Source organism: Oncorhynchus keta, chromosome 28, assembly GCF_023373465.1.
Source record: "Oncorhynchus keta strain PuntledgeMale-10-30-2019 chromosome 28, Oket_V2, whole genome shotgun sequence".
NCBI classification, from domain to species: domain Eukaryota; kingdom Metazoa; phylum Chordata; class Actinopteri; order Salmoniformes; family Salmonidae; genus Oncorhynchus; species Oncorhynchus keta.
In genome coordinates this window covers 32,286,692-32,305,739 of record NC_068448.1, presented here as the reverse complement: position 1 = coordinate 32,305,739, position 19,048 = coordinate 32,286,692, and the positions used below count along the sequence as shown (strand labels likewise).

Here is a 19,048-nt window from a genome sequence, read left to right as displayed (position 1 = left end):
TTTAGTTTTTTAGGTCAAGATTTTATTACTCTCAATTGTCTTCCTGCTGTTTAAGTATTTAGACTACCATATTTATGTAGAAGCTGGTCTAATGCTGGTCTCTCATGCGCGCTCTCTCTCACACACACTCACACACACTTCGGAGTAGAAAAAAAGTAAAACACATCAAATGTTTTCAAGAACACATGGCAACATTTCAACTGCCAATGGCCGTTTACACACATGAAGCAGGAATTGTAAACAGGGCTTTCCTGTGAGACAAAATACAACATGTAATACAGGAAATCTGCATGTTAGTGTATAGTGGGAATAACAAGATTCAATTTATCATATACAGTATATCTATATATCTATAAAATAATTAAGACATTCTCACAGTATATAATTTGTTTGAAACAAAATATATATATTTTTTTAATACAAAATTAACTCTTTGGATTAACATTTTGAGGCAGTTTAGGTATAAAAAAATATAATAAAAGCTACAGATAGTAACCATATTTGAATTTATGCTTAACATGTAATATGTTACAGTGCATGAGTACAAAAACATGGACATAGTAAGGAGCAGATTTAACATTTTCAGTGCGAAGGTTGTAACATACATCAGTTAACTATAACAGGCCTACTGTCTACCAAAATATCCACTACATAGGCCTTTACAATATGTTAGCGAGTTTATTAACAGGTAGGACCTATTCAAATACTTAAAAATGTACTTTTCATCAGTTTTTATGGAAGTGGAAACATTTGATATATTTGTGTTTCATGAGAAGGAGAAGTGAAGAAGAGGCACCATGTCAACTTCCTTTTCCCCTTAATAGTGGCCCATGTGTCTCTGAGTCACTGACGAGCTCCAATGCACCAAACCTGCTCCACTGTGGTGCTTCGTCAGCTCCAGTCCCAGTCTGTCCATCAGGTCTAATGGCACAAGTGCTCTATGGCCACTTAAAATGAAAGAGATGACAGGAGCTGGACCACAATGTCACAAGAGAATTCAGCTTCCACTGTGTGCTCAAGGCTGGTATCCAAAATATGGGTCCTCTGAAAAATGACATGCCGTCAAAACAGTAAAATAGCATGGTAATATCTTCAATATGGAAATATTTACTGTAAATGGTCCTAGATACGGCTGTTGTACCTGCTTGTGTCTGAGCACCTCTATGACAGCCACTGCTATCACAAACACCAGGGGGACCGATCTCTCCTGCCTGCCCGAATGCTCCTGCGATGCCCGGAGGTCCCGTCTGGCCATCCTCTCCTCTAGGGCCGGGACTGCCCAGCTTGGCCTCTCCTGGGAGACCTGCACAATCACAAAAAACCCTAATCACTAAGTTGACAGCAGCAATTAAAATTTCAATTACCGTTTCTTGATTTTTCTGCTCATAGAGACAGAGCTGATGAGTGTACCTGCAAATCCTTTGATTCCCTGTGGTCCCTGGACATTGGGCCCTAAGCTGCCTTTCTCCCCGGGGACACCTCTACGTCCTGAAGGAAAGAAGGAACCACTGATGAGAGACACTTATCACGTAAGAAGTCTGACCAGGACTGAATACATACCACCACCACCACCGTGTAAAACCCAAGGCCTCACCCTGCTCTCCTGGGTATCCAGACTTCCCTGGTTCCCCACTAGTTCCCAGTCTTCCCTGGTTCCCCCTCTGTCCTGGTGGGCCCTTTCCCCCTGGTATACCAGGCTCTCCTGGGGGACCCACTGGCTCCTCAATGGGCACAGGCTTGCGGCTCATCTCATTCAGGAACAAATCCAGCTTCAGCACCTCGTCTGAAAAACAATCGTGAATAAGTCTACACAGATACACAACCATGTGCACTCCCTCAAACATCACCTTACATTAACACAAGTACAGCATTGCAGTACTTACTGTGCACCAGTTGCTCACAGGCCTGTGTGACCAGCTGGAAGATCATTGCCATGGACTGAGGCTCTCCCTAAAACACAGAGCATGTCTGTCAATCAGTGGGCCAAGAGAGCACAAACACATTTTCTTGCATGATAAAAATGTACCTTCTCTCCCCTTTCACCTTTATTCCCAGGAAGACCCTGTTAATAGAAAGGGAAACTACGATGAACTAGTTGATAACCATTATCGCTACGAATACAATTTGGTTCACCTCAGACAATGGATCGTCACTGAATGAGTTAACATTGAGCATACTGAAATTGTGTGATGGCGTGGTTGTCGTTTTCAACAGTATATTGGATGCGACAGTCCCAGGGTATGAAGCTCCGTTTTGTGCCTCAGTACTTACGGTCGGCCCCACCCCCCCTAAAGGACCCCTCTCTCCAACAACCCCTGGGTGTCCTGGCATACCCTGGAAACCCTGACAACACAGATGGGTGGATTAGGGGAGGAGCAATAGAGAGATCACTAGAAAAGCAATGACAAGTCTGTCTCCGCTTGACATTCACCCCACTCTTACCCTAGGTCCAGTAATCCCTGGTCCGCCCATGTTCCCCTCAACTCCTCTGATGCCCTGAAAAACACCGGGGAGGCAAAGGTCAGGGTCAGAGCTGGCTTCAGACTGATACACATAACTAATAATACAAACACTTGGAGTCTTGAGCTCCAGGCATGGTTTGTGGAACGTGTTTGAATAAGGGTGGAGATTGATCTCACCTTGGAGCCTGGGGCTCCTTCGTTCCCTTTGGGTCCAGGAGGACCTGGTAAACCCTAGAGAAACACAGGGATGCGGATGGAGGAGGGGAGGAGATGATAGGGAAGGGAAGGAGAAGGAAGGAAAGTGGAGGGATCAAATAAGAAAACCATAATGTAAACTATAGCACAGTGGATCAAATGTTGGAAGACAGGTCAAATCAAAATAATATCCTGTTCTGTGTATTCAATGGGAATGTTGTAAATCAGACTCACCTGCCCACCTGGCTTTCCCACCTCCCCCTTCACACCCCGAGCCCCTGGAGGTCCCTGTAGAGACGGAACAGACACAGAGGTCAAAAGTGATACATATTGTTGTAATCACATAACAACACGACACAGATCTGCAATATGCTGACATTTGCACAATTGATCACAATAACATATGTTTCCAATTCAAAAAGGGCAAACATGATAGATGCATTTAAAAATCAATGTAGCACTTTCTAAACATGGAGAGCAATAAGGATGCTCTAAAATAATCATTTACAATCGACCCACCACTTTGCCCTGAACTGTCAGTCCCCGAGGGCCACGATTTCCCAGGGGCCCAAGAACGCCTTCTGACCCCATTTTCCCTGAAGGGCCTATCTCACCCTGAGAAAAACAGGAGTGGTGAATAGAGGTTAAAATATAGGAAAATCTGTCACTATCACATTCTGACAAACATGATGATGTACAGTACATGAAAATAGGCTATGGTGCAATACAGATGGAGTTCAGCTGTGTATAGTGAACTGTTCAGGCGCTTCTGTATCGGCTTCACAAGTGTCAAGACCTCTGACCTTTTGGCCCTCCTCTCCCTTTTCACCCTTTTCTCCACGAGGACCCGGTTTGCCCTAAAAGAAAAACAGGGACAAGGATTGTTGCATAATAATCTTAGGATCAGTCATGAAATCATTGCAATTGCTAATCACTTCACAACTACATTACAGTTAATTGAATCAATTTATTCTGCTTTAAATCATAACATAACACTGTGTGTGACTCACAGGAGGACCCATGACCCCAGGAGCTCCAGGTATGTCGGAGGTACAGGTGCAGGCATAGGCAGGGGCGGGGCAGCTCTCCTCATCCCTCTGAGATAGTCACACAGGCAGCATTACAGTCAATGAAGTTACAGTGAAATTCAGGGCAGGACGCCAGATACATTCATGCACTCCGCTTCTAATACATTCATTAACTCCATATTCCTCTAGACGTCAGTATTTATTCATTTCCCCATGACCTTTAATAGAGTTACTGTGTGTCACTAACCAGGCCTGGCAAATCACAGCAGGTGTCCTCTAATGCCCAGGTGGTGTTGCACACAATCTCAAAGGACTGTAGCTGGAACTGGAGGAGGAAAAAAAAAAAAAAAAAGACTCTGGTTACTACAGTTTATGTTATGTGTGGGTCAAAGTAACAGTTCTGTTCCAACTAACCGGGGCAGAGCCGCTGTGTGGTCCACGGGTCTTCATCAGTTTGCCCAGTGTCTCAAAACCGTCGGTGGGCAGAGTCCCCAGTGGCCGTGCGGGCCTCTCACCCACATGCTGGCAGTCCACAGACAGGGATACGCTCACCTGGCTGATAGACAGGTGGATCTGCCAATCACAGGACAGAAGGGTGTGTTAGAACGACTCATGCTGTATGTCACAACCATAGACAATATATTAGAGTTCTATATCCATGGTCACATTCTCTAATCACCATCTAAAACTCAGCATTGTCTTGATGTTGAACTGCCCCTCGTCCTTGTTCTCTCCCCCTTTCTTCCTTCAATTTATCAAATATGTTCTCTCTCGTTCACCTTGTGGAAGCTTCCGTAGAACAGCCTGTGGACCTGTGGCTGGTCGAAGGTGAGCTCCTGAACCTCCCCTCTGTAGTCCAGACTGAAGTACAGCAACAGTTTGCTCACAGCTGGGGGGCACAGAGAGAGAAAGGAGAGAGAGAGAGAAGGGAGGGGAGATGAAAGACAGTTTTTTGGGGGAAATGATCCACCGTATGATGAGTAAACAATCTTCCCCCTAAAGTCAGACCGCGGAGTCCCCACCCCTTTGAAGAGTGTCATAAATAACTCAGTGCCCCTAACACCCCCCCCCACACACACACACACACACACACAAAAAAAGGGATTTTCCTGCTGGCACTGATTTTGCTAATAAATACTTTCTTGAGTGAAAATGTACTGTGATGTATTGTTGTCACACCTAGCAATCTTAACATGAATGCACTAATTGTAAGTCGCTCAGGATGACTGAAGCAAACTTAGTGAGATCCCTGAGCACAACAAACAGTAAAAACTACAAATCCCTCAAAATGGTAGTCCTCAACCCCATCCCTCTCCTCAGACTCACGGTCCAGCACCACGCCCATCTTGGGCTGGAAGTCGTTGTCGGTGAGTTGCCAGAGGGCAAAGGGCTCCCTGGGGGTGTCCTGTAGCAGACGGAAAGCTATACTGATGGTGTGCTCTGGAGAAAAGCCTGCTGGGTGGATGAATCTGTGGATGGGACAATATAGAGATAAGTGACCTGTGTGTGTGTGTGTGTGTGTGTGTGTGTGTGTGTGTGTGTGTGTGTGTTGCCTGTGTAAATGTCTCACCCTGTGCTCTGAGTCAGTTGGATGTCTCTGTACACAGTATAGGTGTGTAGAGTATTGAAGACAAAAGGCTCAGCAGCCACCCCCTCCACAGATGAGTAAGCCCTCTGGGTCAGACCAAAAGCCTCCATCATATCGAACCCTGGTGCAGAAACACACACAGACTCTCACACACCCATGCGCATATGACAAAAGCTCTTTACTTTACAAACATAATTTCCTTACCTTTTACAATGCTGTTTCTGATAGTCACCTCAGGGCAAACTGTAACACAAGAGGGCAGTGTTTAATCACAAACAAAGGTATGTCACAGCACTGTCAATATAGCTCTGTTCTGTACAATTAACTATAATATAAAGAAGTACCTTCATTGCGAATTGGGTGCAGTCTGGGATGAATGGGGATTCTGGCTGGGGACGATGCTGTCGGGATCAAAATCCAAATGCTCAATACTTCTATCTAGTTCTACTTTCATGAATGTGTAATGTTACATTGAGAGTGTTTCCCACCAAGAGGATTGTACCCCAGTGATCTGTTTACATCTACAATCAATTCCCGAGCTGACAAGGTAAACATCGGTCGTTCTGCCCCTGAGCAAGGCAGTTAACCCACTGTTCCCCGGGCGCCGAAGACGTGGATGTCGATTAAGGTAGCCCCCCGCACCGCTCTGATTCAGAGGGGTTGGGCTAAATGCGGAAGACACATTTCAGTTGAAGGCATTCAGTTGTACAACTGACTAGGTATCCCCCTTTCCCAATGCTGATGATATACAGACCTGTGGGGTGGAGAATGGAGACGGCAGCTCCCTCTACAGTGTCGAGGCGGGAGTGCACACTGATGCGGTACACAGTCTCTGGCTCCAGCTCAGTGAAACAGTAGCTGCTGCTTGATGCATCCACTATCTCCTGCTTTGTCTGCTTGTCTGGACTCCCAAACACAGTAGGGACATAGAGAAAAACATACGCCACACACAATATCCTTGTAAGAAACAGCGATGGATGGTAGCTCCAAAACCAAGATCCCCGACTACCCGTGTCACTTCGAGATGTGCTAGAAAAGGTCTCGTTACCTTTGAAAGACTGGATGGCAATGCGGTAACCGCTGACTGCTGAAACAGGCCTCCAAGACACGCAGATACTGGAGTGATCAGACCTCATCACACTGACACTGCTCACTCGCAGACTGACTGGAGGAACAGACATGGAGAGACAACTGACGGGATGTCTGCGTACACTAGAGCACGCGAGACCATGCATTCACAGGTGATAGACTATTAATGACAGTTGGTGTGTAAGTGACTCACTGGTCTTGCCCTGTGCGGAGGCGCTCCCTCCCTCTCGGTTGCGGTACTCCGCAGTGACCAGGATGCTGTAGCGTGTGTCTGGTAGCAGGGTCTGCAGCAATGTTCGTCTCTCGCTGCCTGAAACCAACACCTGCAGAGGCATAACACTGTAACAACCAACCTAACCTGACCTGTGTGTGTGTGTGTGTGTGTTACTCACAGTGCTCTCCTGTGTCTCTCCTCCCGTCAGGGCGGTGTAGGATACATGGTATTGCAGTACATGGGCGTTGGGAGGAACCCAGCTCACCAGGAGACTGACTGCAGTCTCCTCTGAGATGGACACACTAGAAGGGCCGCCACCTGACACTAGAACACATTAACGCGTGCTCTTTAAGCTGAGAACTACAACCTTTACATCCCAATATTACATATTGATGCGATTAACATCTCCAGGTCTGTGACAATGTGTGCATTTTGAACTCACAGGTGCTGTATCGTATAGCCACTGCCTCACTCTGTGCTCCATCGGCGTAGAGGGCAGACAGTGAAATCTGATACTCCTTATCGTCCTGCACCCCCTCCAATATGGCCCCCTCGCTGTCCCCATCCACCCTCAACTGAAACACACACAGCAAATGTCACACTAAAATCCACGCAACACAGCGTCGAATTGGCAATGAAATATGGTGCGTCTTACTAGATTTAACAGACAAGCCGAGGTTCCTCCACATACCTGTCTGAGGTCCCCTCCACTGAGTGAGATCCATTTAATCAGGTAGGAGACAACGTCATCGGCGGCTGACTCCCATCGAACTGTGATGTCACTTCCTGAGAAGTTTGTGACTCGGAGATCAGAGGGGGCTGGTACCCTCACTGACAGAGAGACACAGAGAGAGGGGCAGAGGGGAGGGAGAAACAACCATCTCTGTCATATGCACAGGTCATGTATGGATGTGGAAATGTGTGCGTGTGTGACGTGCTTGGTTTCATGATCTTACATGTGGTGACGTTGGCTGTGAGCGGTGAGGACAGGCCCTGCTCATACTGTGACTGCACCGACACCAAGTACCTAGACAGAGAGGACAGGTTCTGTAGCAGCACCGAGTTCACACCTGTCACCTCCACCTGGAGAGAAGAGAGGCGAGCGGGAAAGTGACAGACAGAAAGAAGGAGATACTAAATTAATGAATCAAGGAAATATATTATAATAAAACATATTGCCTCCCGGGTGGCGCAGTGGTCTAAGGCACTGCATCGCAGTGCTAGCTGTGCCACCAGAGACTCTGGGTTCGAGCCCAGGCTCTGTCACAGCCAGCCGCGACCGGGAGGTCCGTGGGGTGACGCACAAATGGCCTTGCGTCGTCCGGGTTAGGGAGGGTTTGGCCAGTAGGGATATCCTTGTCTCATCGCGCACTAGCGACTCCTGTGGCAGGCCGGGCGCAGTGCACGCTAACCAGGTCGCCAGGTGCACGGTGTTTCCTCCGACACATTGGTGCGGCTGGCTTTCGGGTTGGATGCACGCTGTGTTAAGAAGCAGTGCGGCTTGGTTAGGTTGTGTTTCGGAGGACGCTTGGCTTTCGACCTTCGTCTCTCCAGAGCCCGTACGGGATAATAAATAAAACATATTTATTGAGTAGTGTGTGTTTTATTCCACAGTAGTTAAATGGTGAGCACCTGTTTGACATCACTGCCATGGTTGGTGCTGCAGGTGATTCTGTGACCGGGAACATCAACCACTCCAGGAACCCAGCTGACCCTGACCATGCTGTGGCTCACCTTGGGAAACTGCATGCTGACGGGGGAGGGCAACGGGTCTACAGAGAAAGAGTAGAAAATATTTTTTTTTATTTATTTCACCAGGTAGGCCAGTTGAGAACAAGTTCTCATTTACAACTGCGACCTGGCCAAGATAAAGCAAAGCGACACAAACAACAACACAGAGTTACACATGGAGTAAACAAACTTACAGTCAATAACACAATAGAGAAAAAGTCTATATACAGTGTGTGTAAATGTGGTAGGATAAGGGAGGTAAGGCAATAAATAGGCCATAGTAGCGAAATAACTACAATTTAGCAATTAAACACTGAAGTGATAGATGAATGTGCAAGTAGAGATACTGGGATACAAAGGAGCAAAAAAATAAATAAATAATAAATAACAGTATGGGGATGAGGGAGTTGGATGGGCTATTTACAGATGGGCTATGTACAGGTGCAGTGATCTGTGAGCTGCTCTGACAGCTGGTGCTTAATGTTAGTGAGGGTATGGGTGTCCAGCTTCAGTGATTTTTACAATTCGTTCCAGTCATTGGCAGCAGAGAACTGGAACGGAAGGCGGCCAAAGGAGGAATTGGCTTTGGGGGAGACGAGTGAGATATAGCTGCTGGAGTGCGTACTATGAGTCGGTGCTGCTATGGTGACCAGTGAGCTGAGATAAGGCGGGGATTTACCTAGCAAAAGACCTATAGATGGACCTGGAGCCAGTGGGATTGGCGACGAATATGAAGCGAGAGCCAGCCAACGAGAGCATACAGGTCGCAGTGGCGGGTAGTGTATGGGGCTTTGGTGACAAAACAGATGGCACTGTGATAGACTGCATCCAATTTGCTGAGTAGAGTTTGAGGTTATTTTGCAAATTACATCGCCGAAGTCAAGGATCGGCAGGATAGTCCGTTTTACGATGGATTTACTTGGCTCATCGCGCTCTAGCAACTCCTTGAGGCGGAGTTGGGGAGTTGCAGTGATGACAAGATCGTAATTGGATCGCAATTGGATATCACGAAATTGGGGAGAAAAAAGAAATGACACCGAAAAATAAATGGATAAATGGATTGAATGTTAATTAATAATAGGCAGTGATAACATCCTCCTCACATGTGGTGGCGATAGCGGTGACAGGGTCGCTGGGGTCCTCGTCATACAGGGCATACAGGGTGACAGAGTAGTCTGTCACTGGTATCAGACCACCCAGCATCACATCAGTCTGGTCTGCCCCAAACTTCACCTGGGACAGGGATTTAATACACAAAATGATCCTAAGAAACACATCAACATATTACACACGTCACTCTGCCATCCTCCAGTAACCTCACCTCCTTGGCATCGTCGGGCTCTCCGTGGCTGAGGGAGGAGTAGAGAACCATATACTGAGTGGCCCCCGCGGTGGCACCCCAACGCACCCTCAGACTGCTGGGGGACGAGGGGGTCACCTCCAGACCCTCTGGCATGGCCAGGGGCACTGATGATCCAGGAGAGGAGAGAAAGAGAGGGTAGAGGGAATGTATCAGAAGTTATTTCCACCGTAGAGCGAATGCATCAGAAATTATTTCCACGGTTTCGTCGAGTTATTTGCATTATGAAGTACATGATGTGTGAGAAATGTGGCAGATGGGTTCTGCCTTACATGTGGTGATGGTCCCTCTGAGGGCCAGACCAACGTTGTCATCGTAGACAGGAAAGATTGATATGTGGTAGTGGGTCTGGGAGGAGAGTCCACCCAGCAGAACACTGGAGACGGTCCCATTCACAACCACCTGAACACAGACGCCACACAGATCAAGTCACTCACAGCCAAAACCACCAAATAGCTACATGTTGACACAACTGATTTATTTCCATGACAAAAGATCTTGAGCTTCATAACTGCAATGACTTGTAAATGCAGACATTCATGAGAACATTCCGTCCATCTCGGACCTCCTGTGGGCTCTGTCCCTCGGCGCTGTGGAACACCACTCTGTACTGCAGGACAGGTCGGGTAGGTCCAGTCCAGCTCAGCTGCACCTCCCTGGGGCCCAGATCAGAGAACTCCAGGTCTGTGGGGCTTGGGTAGTAGAGCACAGGGTCCTCTGTCGGCCTTTCGTTTCCTACGCAGTAAACAGAGAATGAGGAAACTACTTGGTATTTCCTCACAGAAAGTTTCGTAAGAGTTTGTATAAACATACGGATGAATGTACTGAAATACTAAACTCACTCTTAGCAATGCTGCGCTCCTCTATCTTCCCACAGAGGATGTGCACCAGTCGGTCCACCAATTTGCTGAGCAGAGGGAAGTCATTCACATTGTAGACATTGATCTCCAGAGGCTCAGACGCCACCTGCCTCAGCTCTGATTCGTCTGCGTTCTTTACACCTGAAAGACACAGGCACAGTCCTTATTTCACACGGCAATACATTCCTGAACAGACACACAAATTACTGACAAACACAACCAAGCAGAAATAACATGCAAAAAACAAACAAACAAAGCCACACAAACTCCTGTACTTCCGCTACTCTCCATTATGCAAACTAAACCCTCAAGAGTAACAGGCTGCACCACCAGGGTAGATCTCACCTACGGCAATGATCTCCACGCCGGTGTTCTTCAGCCGGTTGGCTGCAGCGATGGCGTCATCCTGTGACTTCCCATCCGTCAGGAGGATCAGGATACGAGGGGTGTCCGGCCTCGCCCCCGACTCGTGTCTCAGGTTCTCCTCCAGGACATGCAGCAGAGCCTGGCCCGTGAAGGTGTTGCCGCCCTTGTATCTGAAGTTCCTGACAGCCTCCAGCAGTTGCTCTTTGGTAGTGAAGTTGTTGAGCTGCCACTCAGTGCGAGGGTCTCCACTGTACTGAGAAAGGGCTGGGGAAACAGAGGGGCAATAAACTGGTAATATCACTCCACACGACAGTTATTGGTGTCCCGGGAAGTAAAAACCTAACAGAGGCGAGTACTGTTATAGGTTGAGTATTTACAGCTGCAGAAACAGGAAAGGGGCCAAAACCACCAGGATTTAGATGAAAGAAAGTGCACAAAACAGAACCATTAAGATCAAAAGACATCTGCCCGGGGACGTCTTATATATGTGGCTTATTATTATATTAATTATGAGATCAAATCACACACCCTTTCATAAGAAACCCAAAACGCTAATTCAGCAGAAACAGTCTGCTGTGCCTCACCTATCTGCACCCTGTCTGGGCCGATATGGAAAGGCGTGACTAGACCCTCCAGGAAGTCCCTGACACGTCTGAAGTTGGTGCGTCCAATGCTCCAGGAGCCGTCCACCAACATGACCACGTCAGCGGCTGCGGTCGTGTCACACTCAAAGGCCTTCCGAGTGGACACCACTGGATTAACGAAGAAACACTCTTAAAATCAAGAAAACTGGCTGATCCAAACTAAGGAAAATGCATTAGTAGTAGGTATGTGTGTGTGTGTTACAGAGGAATACAGGAGAGTGCAAGGACATTTCTGCTCCAGAGGCCCTATCATTATCCTGTCCTCTCTGTGCTCCCCTCCTCGGGAAACGCTGTCATCAGATCGGAAATTGCCACTCACTGGAATATTTTGTTCTATGATTGCAGTGCTGAGGATGACAAAGTAACGCCAGAACTCCTCTTCTCGGACTTAACTTTATCCTTTAGCGCTAGAAGAGTGTGCATACTATGGGCTCTAAATAAGGTACTTCACTTACAACACTGAAAATACATACATAGGCTTTTTAAACAAAAACATTTTGTCTGGTACATCTTGAAGTAACAGTGTTTTTAGTGTAGTAGTAGTGTTTTTACAAACGGTTTGTTGTCGGTGGGATGGACGGGAGTTAGTGTACCTGTGACAGGCTGGGTGGGGATTGTCTTCCTGACTTTCTCCCTGTCAGAGTTCTCATCCTCTACTGGTTTCCCCTGAGTTGTCCCCTGCTCCTCCTTATTGTCCACCTTGGAGCGATCCTTCTCTTTCTTCCTCTTCCTCTTCTCTTTGGGAGCCTTCTCTGTCACCAACTCATTATTCTGGGTAGTTGTTTCTGGAGTAGTTGGAGGTTCTACAGATACACAATTTGACAGTTGGTAGTGTTAGAGAAACAACGTCTACGACAGAAATTCCAACAGCATGATTATTTCAGGCCACCAGTTGATATATGATGACAAACATTCAGGAATAGGCCATAGTAATATCCCATCTCCAGTTCTTCTGAGACATTGTTAAGATACAGGGAACTCGTAAAACCCTTTGCACCGTCTCTTAGCCCACACCCCATGTCCACTCCCTGTTGCCTCTCAGCCATGTTTCTCTCCAGTGCAGTCCATCTCCCATGCTGGACAGGGCAGCTTACAGCTGTGGCACTGCATCAGCGCTCTCATTACAGACCTAGTGTGACAACGCAGGCGCCTCTCCAGGCTCCTACCCCCACCCTGCCAGTTAAACACACATAATGACAGAGCCCATGGCGAAACAGAGAGGAGAACACAATATCAACTATGGGGAGGATGTGAGGGGGTTGTGTTTTGTATTTTCTCTAAGTGCCACTGTTGCCACCCACAAACAAAGCAATTATCAAACCTTTTGCCAACAGCACTGTAGTGTGACGTATACAATCACGACAGTAAACAGGAAGTGAAATAACACTCGGAACATAAAATCCTGTAACAGCACATCACTTGCAGAACTGATTGAGGATGACCATTATATTAACTTCAGTGCTTATTGGCCAGAGTAAGGTTCCTGGGCATTGCTCTATTGCCGTCAAATTCAAATCTGGACCTAAAAAACATTATAATCAGAGACTGATTTAGCCCTGTAGGTAGGTTCAATTAATTATCAAGTATAACAGAAAAACAGTGGCACTCTCGACCTCATAGGTTAAGATTTTAATAGCCCTGCTCTACCGTGTAAAATCCTTTGACCTAAAAGCACTCCCTGGGTGAGAACACCCCCTACCTGTAGTGGTGGTGGTGGTGGTTGCCGGCTCATGGTAGACCACAGTGGGTACAGCTACCAGGGCCTCTATGGGGTCATCCAGCTCACCTGACCCTGACCCCCCTGGTAGGGCCTTCCGCCGCTGTTCTCGACTGCCACTACGGACCAACTCCTCCTCTCGCAAGCCCTCAACTGGCAGGACAGAGAGAGGAGAGCAGAAGGACAGAAGAGAGGAAATAGAGCCATGGAGAGACAAATGAAGGAGGAAAAGATGGAAGAGAAATGACAGCGGTGGTTGAACGGGAAGGAGAGGCAGAGGAAAGAGTCCGAATTGAGAAAGAAAGGAGAAATGTAGAGCAGCAGATGAGTATATGAATCTAAAATAATTGTACATTGTAAAACATATCATTTTATGCAGAGCTTGACAAAAATAAATGGCAGCACATACACAGCGCCGGGAAAAGGGCAAATGTTGCCTCGAGAAAACGGTAAGTGCGACAGAAAACAAGTATGACATTTCTATGGAAATAACAAGTGGGGCTGGGGGTTTGAGAAGAGGCCAGGAAGGAGCTCCCAGACTAGGATCATCATTGAATGATAGCCAGACGTTTTCAAGTCAACACCAACGTCTGACTTGTCCCAACGCGCTTCCATTGACACAGTAACCCACTATCACTGAAAGGCTGGCAGCAATAAAACATATTTTGAAGGGCATTTTGTTCCTAAAACAGCTTTTTACATAAACCAGGTTTCCATCCAACCTTTTTATGCGACTAAAGTATATTGAATTTTAAAAAATTCATGACATTTGCCTGACAGAAACAGATTTTTTTTTACATAAACTTTCCAAATGTCAACATAAACAAAATACACTAGACAAGGTGGGATCTTTTTGTGTCGGTGGAAACGCTTTTATACACAAATATTGAAATAATAACCATCATATCGAAGTAAACTTGGGAGTCACGCGATGACATGGTGTGTGGTCCTCCCACTACGACTCAGGAAAGCATGCAATTTATTAGGCTACAGATGAAATAAATATGGGCACAACTTTCACTAGGACAGGGGAGGGACATGTCCCCCCACATTGTGAAATTGCATTTTTGTCCCCACCAGTTTATCATTGGAATGTGACACAAAACCAGGCAAATGTGTGCGTTAGGACCATGCGGACGCCTCCGAGCGGTCGGGTAGGCTGTTTGGAGTGTTAATCAAACTGAATAATAATTATTATAATTTATGTCCCCTACACTTTTAAAAACAAAGTTGAGCCCCTGGAAAGAAATTATGAACTTCACAATGCGGTGAAATTGCAAGGTGATGAGCTTGATGCTCCTTTACAATAAATATCGATGGTCTTATTCTGGTGACATGATAATTGAGGCTTGGCTGCAGTTTGACAAATAAAAATAATCTTGCTCCGTTATCCCTAATAACAATCGCATCATGTACAGCGCTGTTGACATGCCAATACCAGAGTGGGCACACTTGCAATCTAAAACGAACATTTTTCTGTGAGAAAACCATCAGTAGTGTTGAAAATGCGATGGAAACCCATTTAACTTGTATTTTTTAATTCGGTAAGTGGGAAATTAACAGCAAAAAGCATTTTATGTGGACTACATCACACACACCCTTTCAACTGCAACAAGTCAATTTGATGGCAACATCTCTGGAGGGAAAATTAAGACATTGTTTCTATCCAGATTCTAGAATATTTGCATGTAAATCTGTCGTCAATTGGATGGAAACCTAGCTTCTGTCTCCCTCCCGCAATAATCACAACCTGTAATTTTGCAAGAATACTCTTAAAATGTCTCAATTACAGACAGTCCCTTGTGAAAGAAAGGCTGATAGGTGTGTGTGTGTGTGGTTACATGGAATGATACGGAAGTGTTCGCACACATTCAAATGTCAAAGGCACACAGGTATTTAGAAATTCCCAAATAACTGTGGGGGGGGGGAGTACTGTCTATAAAGGCTGCTTTTTTTCAACCCACAGGCATAATGTGTTGTTACCTGACAGAGAATAACAGTTGCTTTGTAATGACCAGTTCACCGACCAAAGATAAAGTGAATTTGGTAAATCCCACTGAGGTCAACTGCGATTTTTATGGGAATTCGCAAAATTCCCTTAATGCTTTGAGAATTCCTACAGTGGTGGGCATGAGACACAGGCCTACACTAGTGGGCATGAGGGCCTATGTCGTCACTCTTGATCTTTGCATCTGTACAGCTCTCCCTTGCTGTGCCCTTCACTCTCTCCTCCTCCGGATAGTGGTCATCTTTCTCTAACATCAGTTACTCTTTCCTTCTCGCTCTCATTTCACCATAACGGTCATTCCAAACATTCACCTAACCTCCCACTCTATCGAACACTCTCTCCCTCCAGCCCCCCCTTACTGTAAACTCTCCCTCTCTGGCTCTTTATCCATCTTCCTCCTGTCCTTCACACCCTTCATTTCATAGTCTTTGCTTCCTCTATACTAATCCTACTCATTATTAATCTCCACCTTTCCAAACTCCCTCCGCCATTACATTCCTCCTAACATCATTTAATCTCCCTCTTTTAAGTCCTCTGCATTCATTCACCCCTCGGTTCTTCCTCCTCGCCTCTCCTTCCTGTTCAACACTCCCTCTCCCCTGCCGTCTCTTACTGGTGAAGCGTCTCTTGGCGATGAGTTTCTCCAGTGTGCCGTTGAGCACTAGGACCTGGAGGGCGTATTCCTGGCTGGAGTCCAGACCTGCCACTGTGGCCCGGCCACGCGTGGTCGTCAGCATCAGCTCCGGCTGGGGTACCTCTGGAGGACAGAGACATCGAACATATCACAGACAGTCTCTCAGATTCTTGCAGAAGTGAGAGAGCAACTGAGAGAGACACACATACAGCTGCTGTTACCACAACAAATGGTAGAAAGAGATAGTGAGCACAATAATATATATATATTTTTAATATGTGCGTTTTCATAAAAAGGCAACAACTCGACAAGGAAGAGAGACGACTGTTCTATAAAAAGAATGTGTGAGTCATGACCCAGAAGGTGGTTGGATAAACCACAGCATATCTCCCTAAGCAATCAGGTGAGAGCCTCCACAGCCAGGTGTGTTCACACGGCAGCAGCTAAAACATCAAAAAGATCAATTGTTCCTTGAGGCTTTGTTTACAACATCAACTGAGCCAGATATACTATACTCCTTTTCCCCCTCTTCTAGTCCACTGCCACATCTCTTCATCATCATCATCATCCCCATCTCTCCAAAATCCCTAATGTCTCCTTGTGCTTCTTTCAAAGTGGTCCCCTCCGCTCTTGCTCTGTTCCCCCCTATCTCCTCATCTCCCTCTAGAGAGCTGCAGGGTAAGCAGGCATGTCTCATGTCTGTTTCACTGTTAACCGTTTCTGAGTCTTACCATCACAGACCTGTCTGGACACAGCTATGACAGAGAACTGGAGATAAAATAAAAGATAATATGACAGTGAGAAACAAATGAGGAAGGGGAGGGGGGTGGACAGAGAGCTGACACAATGAGAATATACTCTTGAAATAATGTTTCACACCTATTTATTATATAACACGAGAATGTAAATAAAAGAGAGTTGTATAAGTAGTACAAAAGGAGAGATGTCAAGCTAACCAGAGTAGCCCTTGTACCCTGTGGCTCGGTCAGATTGACCAATGAACGGTTTCCAACTGAATTAGAGTGAGGAGGTGTTTACTAGCCAGTGGCCCGTGCTTTGATCAACTCTGGCTCCAGATGGCATGGAGTTAAGTGGGAGGGACAGCTTGGCAGCTTTATTGTGGAGAAACAGGCAGCTGGGTGGGAAATTGTAGGGTTCTGGAAAATCATTCAAAAACAGGCAAATAAAAGAAAATACAATGGGAAAAAAATGGAGGCACTTACCTATAGTTAATTCACTTTCATTTGGGTAATAATATACTGCACATTAGTCCAGCACTAAAATTGCCTCTATATACTGTAAGTACAAGGCAGTTAACCCACTGTTCCTACGCCGTCATTGTAAATAAGAATGTGTTCTTAACAGACTTACCTAGTTAAATAAATGTTTAAAAAAACAAATAAAATGTGGTCTTGGTTAAATATGTCATCCGTAGTATCGTAGGGGAAAACAGCATCACCGTCTGCCCCCCATGGCCATTATCGGTTTTGTTTTGTTGACAAACCAGAGGTGGAGTGCATCGCTAATCAGTGTAAAAAAAAGACAAATGCTGTACATATGCTGAGGTACATATGCTGCTGTTCTAACGCGCGTGCAATGCCTTCAGAGGAAAGAAAACCACTGTTAGTTGTCTGCAGTAACTTCTTTCTGTTTTAATATCGCAAACAGACGTGACAGTTTCACCATTAAGGATTCCAGCTTTGAGTCATCCTGACCCAACACTGTCAACTCTTAGTTAGAATCAACCTCACAGTACACACCAGTACTGCTGGCTCACCTGAGATGGGCTTCACGCGGACCTTGTATCCCTGGACCGGCCCTTCAGCCTCCTTCCACTTCATCTGCAGCCGATCCTGAGACAGCACTGTCAGCTTCAGACGCCCTGCAGTGTAGCCAACACATATGCGCACCCACGTTAGGAATAGGTCCACATCTAACATCAAATCAATCAGACAAATCAACAATCAGACTGCTATTCAGACGTGTACCCGCCAGAGCACAAAACAATCAACTTGTGATTGGAACAACTGATTTTTGTCTCTCACAGACAAAAGCATAATCAACACGAGGCACTTGAAACATGAACATCTATGCAGTGATTACTTGTTGTGAGAGGCCAACTGAGCTGTTTCTCTGCCGTGGAACTGATTCTGGGTACGAGTATAGCGGTGAACTTGGCAATGGGGGGTGGTGGTGGGGGGGGTTGCAGGGGTGGTGGGCTGTTCTAAGATCAAAGAAATTCCCCCCCAAAATGAATTTATTAGTAAGTTCTAAACCTTTTTCAGACATTAAATCCCTATTCCTCCTTCACTAATCAAATCAGTCTCTTGTTTTCAGGTCATCTACATAATTTCCAACGGGGGATTCCCAACAATCCTCTTCTTTCATGTGTCACTCTCTGTCCTCCTCTCTCCTCTCCAGCTGCCCCTGTCTGCTCAAAGCAGGCCTTGTGTTCTCCACTGGGATAGCAAGAGGGACAGGAAATCCGTTTAGGGCCTAAGGTTGAAGGTCATTTTGAAGGCACCTTATACACAACGTCATGGGGAAAACCGAAGACATTGTAGAGGAGTGCAGATATGAATCATAGCACTTACTGTTGATGCCTGACTTTAGGCACAGTCTTCATTTGGGGAGGTGGGGGCTGGGACAGGGGTAAGGGGCAAGGGTCTCTGTTCACATGGAAATGCTTTAGTAGTGTCCCACTGTCTCTGCATCTAGTTCTGGCAGAGGATCAGAGGGGATCTGGAGACTGGGGTCAATGCCCCGCACTCCCATGAATAACAACAACAGCCCAGAGATCAGTCATCACTGCACTGGGAGCTCTGAGGGAGTAATGTTGCATACTGATAATGAAACATTAAAAAAAGGTACACTGAAAAATCTGGCTAAATTAATTGTTTTGTTTAAACCTATGGCTAATATCAGCCAATAATATTATCCAGTCATTATTATATTATATGATTATTGGACATAAACGGCTTAGTGTGTGTGTGTGTGTGTGTGTGTGTGTGTGTGTGTGTGTGTGTGTGTGTGTGTGTGTGTGTGTGTGTGTGTGCAACAAAAAGGAGTGAATGAGTTCACATTAGTGTCCTGAGAGTTTGTGTAATTGCTAACATAAGTCTGCATGTCAGACAGACATCTTACATGTCAGT

At 46.1% G+C, this 19,048-nt stretch overlaps 1 protein-coding gene across 2 annotated transcripts in view; it reads right to left on the bottom strand.

The window, feature by feature from the left end:
• LOC118361038 (collagen alpha-1(XIV) chain) overlaps positions 1 to 19,048 on the bottom strand; it is a 35,326-nt gene continuing 16,278 nt past the window's right edge. The window contains exons 3-41 of one of the 2 annotated variants that reach the window (XM_052482818.1): positions 17,674 to 17,778; positions 15,876 to 16,019; positions 13,324 to 13,407; positions 12,131 to 12,340; positions 11,478 to 11,645; positions 10,873 to 11,157; positions 10,510 to 10,668; positions 10,233 to 10,402; positions 9,940 to 10,069; positions 9,629 to 9,774; positions 9,411 to 9,540; positions 8,209 to 8,348; positions 7,533 to 7,659; positions 7,268 to 7,407; positions 7,019 to 7,151; positions 6,755 to 6,900; positions 6,556 to 6,685; positions 6,322 to 6,438; positions 6,028 to 6,174; positions 5,618 to 5,674; positions 5,478 to 5,516; positions 5,256 to 5,394; positions 5,012 to 5,154; positions 4,465 to 4,574; positions 4,100 to 4,258; positions 3,933 to 4,010; positions 3,668 to 3,754; positions 3,461 to 3,514; positions 3,177 to 3,272; positions 2,892 to 2,945; positions 2,640 to 2,693; positions 2,443 to 2,496; positions 2,272 to 2,343; positions 2,027 to 2,062; positions 1,884 to 1,950; positions 1,595 to 1,783; positions 1,411 to 1,488; positions 1,142 to 1,303; positions 1 to 1,044 (exon numbers count right to left, since the gene is read on the bottom strand). In XM_052482818.1, the coding sequence (XP_052338778.1) occupies positions 1,016 to 1,044; positions 1,142 to 1,303; positions 1,411 to 1,488; positions 1,595 to 1,783; positions 1,884 to 1,950; positions 2,027 to 2,062; positions 2,272 to 2,343; positions 2,443 to 2,496; positions 2,640 to 2,693; positions 2,892 to 2,945; positions 3,177 to 3,272; positions 3,461 to 3,514; positions 3,668 to 3,754; positions 3,933 to 4,010; positions 4,100 to 4,258; positions 4,465 to 4,574; positions 5,012 to 5,154; positions 5,256 to 5,394; positions 5,478 to 5,516; positions 5,618 to 5,674; positions 6,028 to 6,174; positions 6,322 to 6,438; positions 6,556 to 6,685; positions 6,755 to 6,900; positions 7,019 to 7,151; positions 7,268 to 7,407; positions 7,533 to 7,659; positions 8,209 to 8,348; positions 9,411 to 9,540; positions 9,629 to 9,774; positions 9,940 to 10,069; positions 10,233 to 10,402; positions 10,510 to 10,668; positions 10,873 to 11,157; positions 11,478 to 11,645; positions 12,131 to 12,340; positions 13,324 to 13,407; positions 15,876 to 16,019; positions 17,674 to 17,778 (4,568 nt within the window). In that variant the 3' untranslated portion in view covers positions 1 to 1,015. Of the gene's footprint in view, positions 1,045 to 1,141; positions 1,304 to 1,410; positions 1,489 to 1,594; positions 1,784 to 1,883; positions 1,951 to 2,026; positions 2,063 to 2,271; positions 2,344 to 2,442; positions 2,497 to 2,639; positions 2,694 to 2,891; positions 2,946 to 3,176; positions 3,273 to 3,460; positions 3,515 to 3,667; positions 3,755 to 3,932; positions 4,011 to 4,099; positions 4,259 to 4,464; positions 4,575 to 5,011; positions 5,155 to 5,255; positions 5,395 to 5,477; positions 5,517 to 5,617; positions 5,675 to 6,027; positions 6,175 to 6,321; positions 6,439 to 6,555; positions 6,686 to 6,754; positions 6,901 to 7,018; positions 7,152 to 7,267; positions 7,408 to 7,532; positions 7,660 to 8,208; positions 8,349 to 9,410; positions 9,541 to 9,628; positions 9,775 to 9,939; positions 10,070 to 10,232; positions 10,403 to 10,509; positions 10,669 to 10,872; positions 11,158 to 11,477; positions 11,646 to 12,130; positions 12,341 to 13,236; positions 13,408 to 15,875; positions 16,020 to 17,673; positions 17,779 to 19,048 lie in introns of both variants that reach the window. The other variant, XM_035740754.2, reaches the window with a different exon arrangement.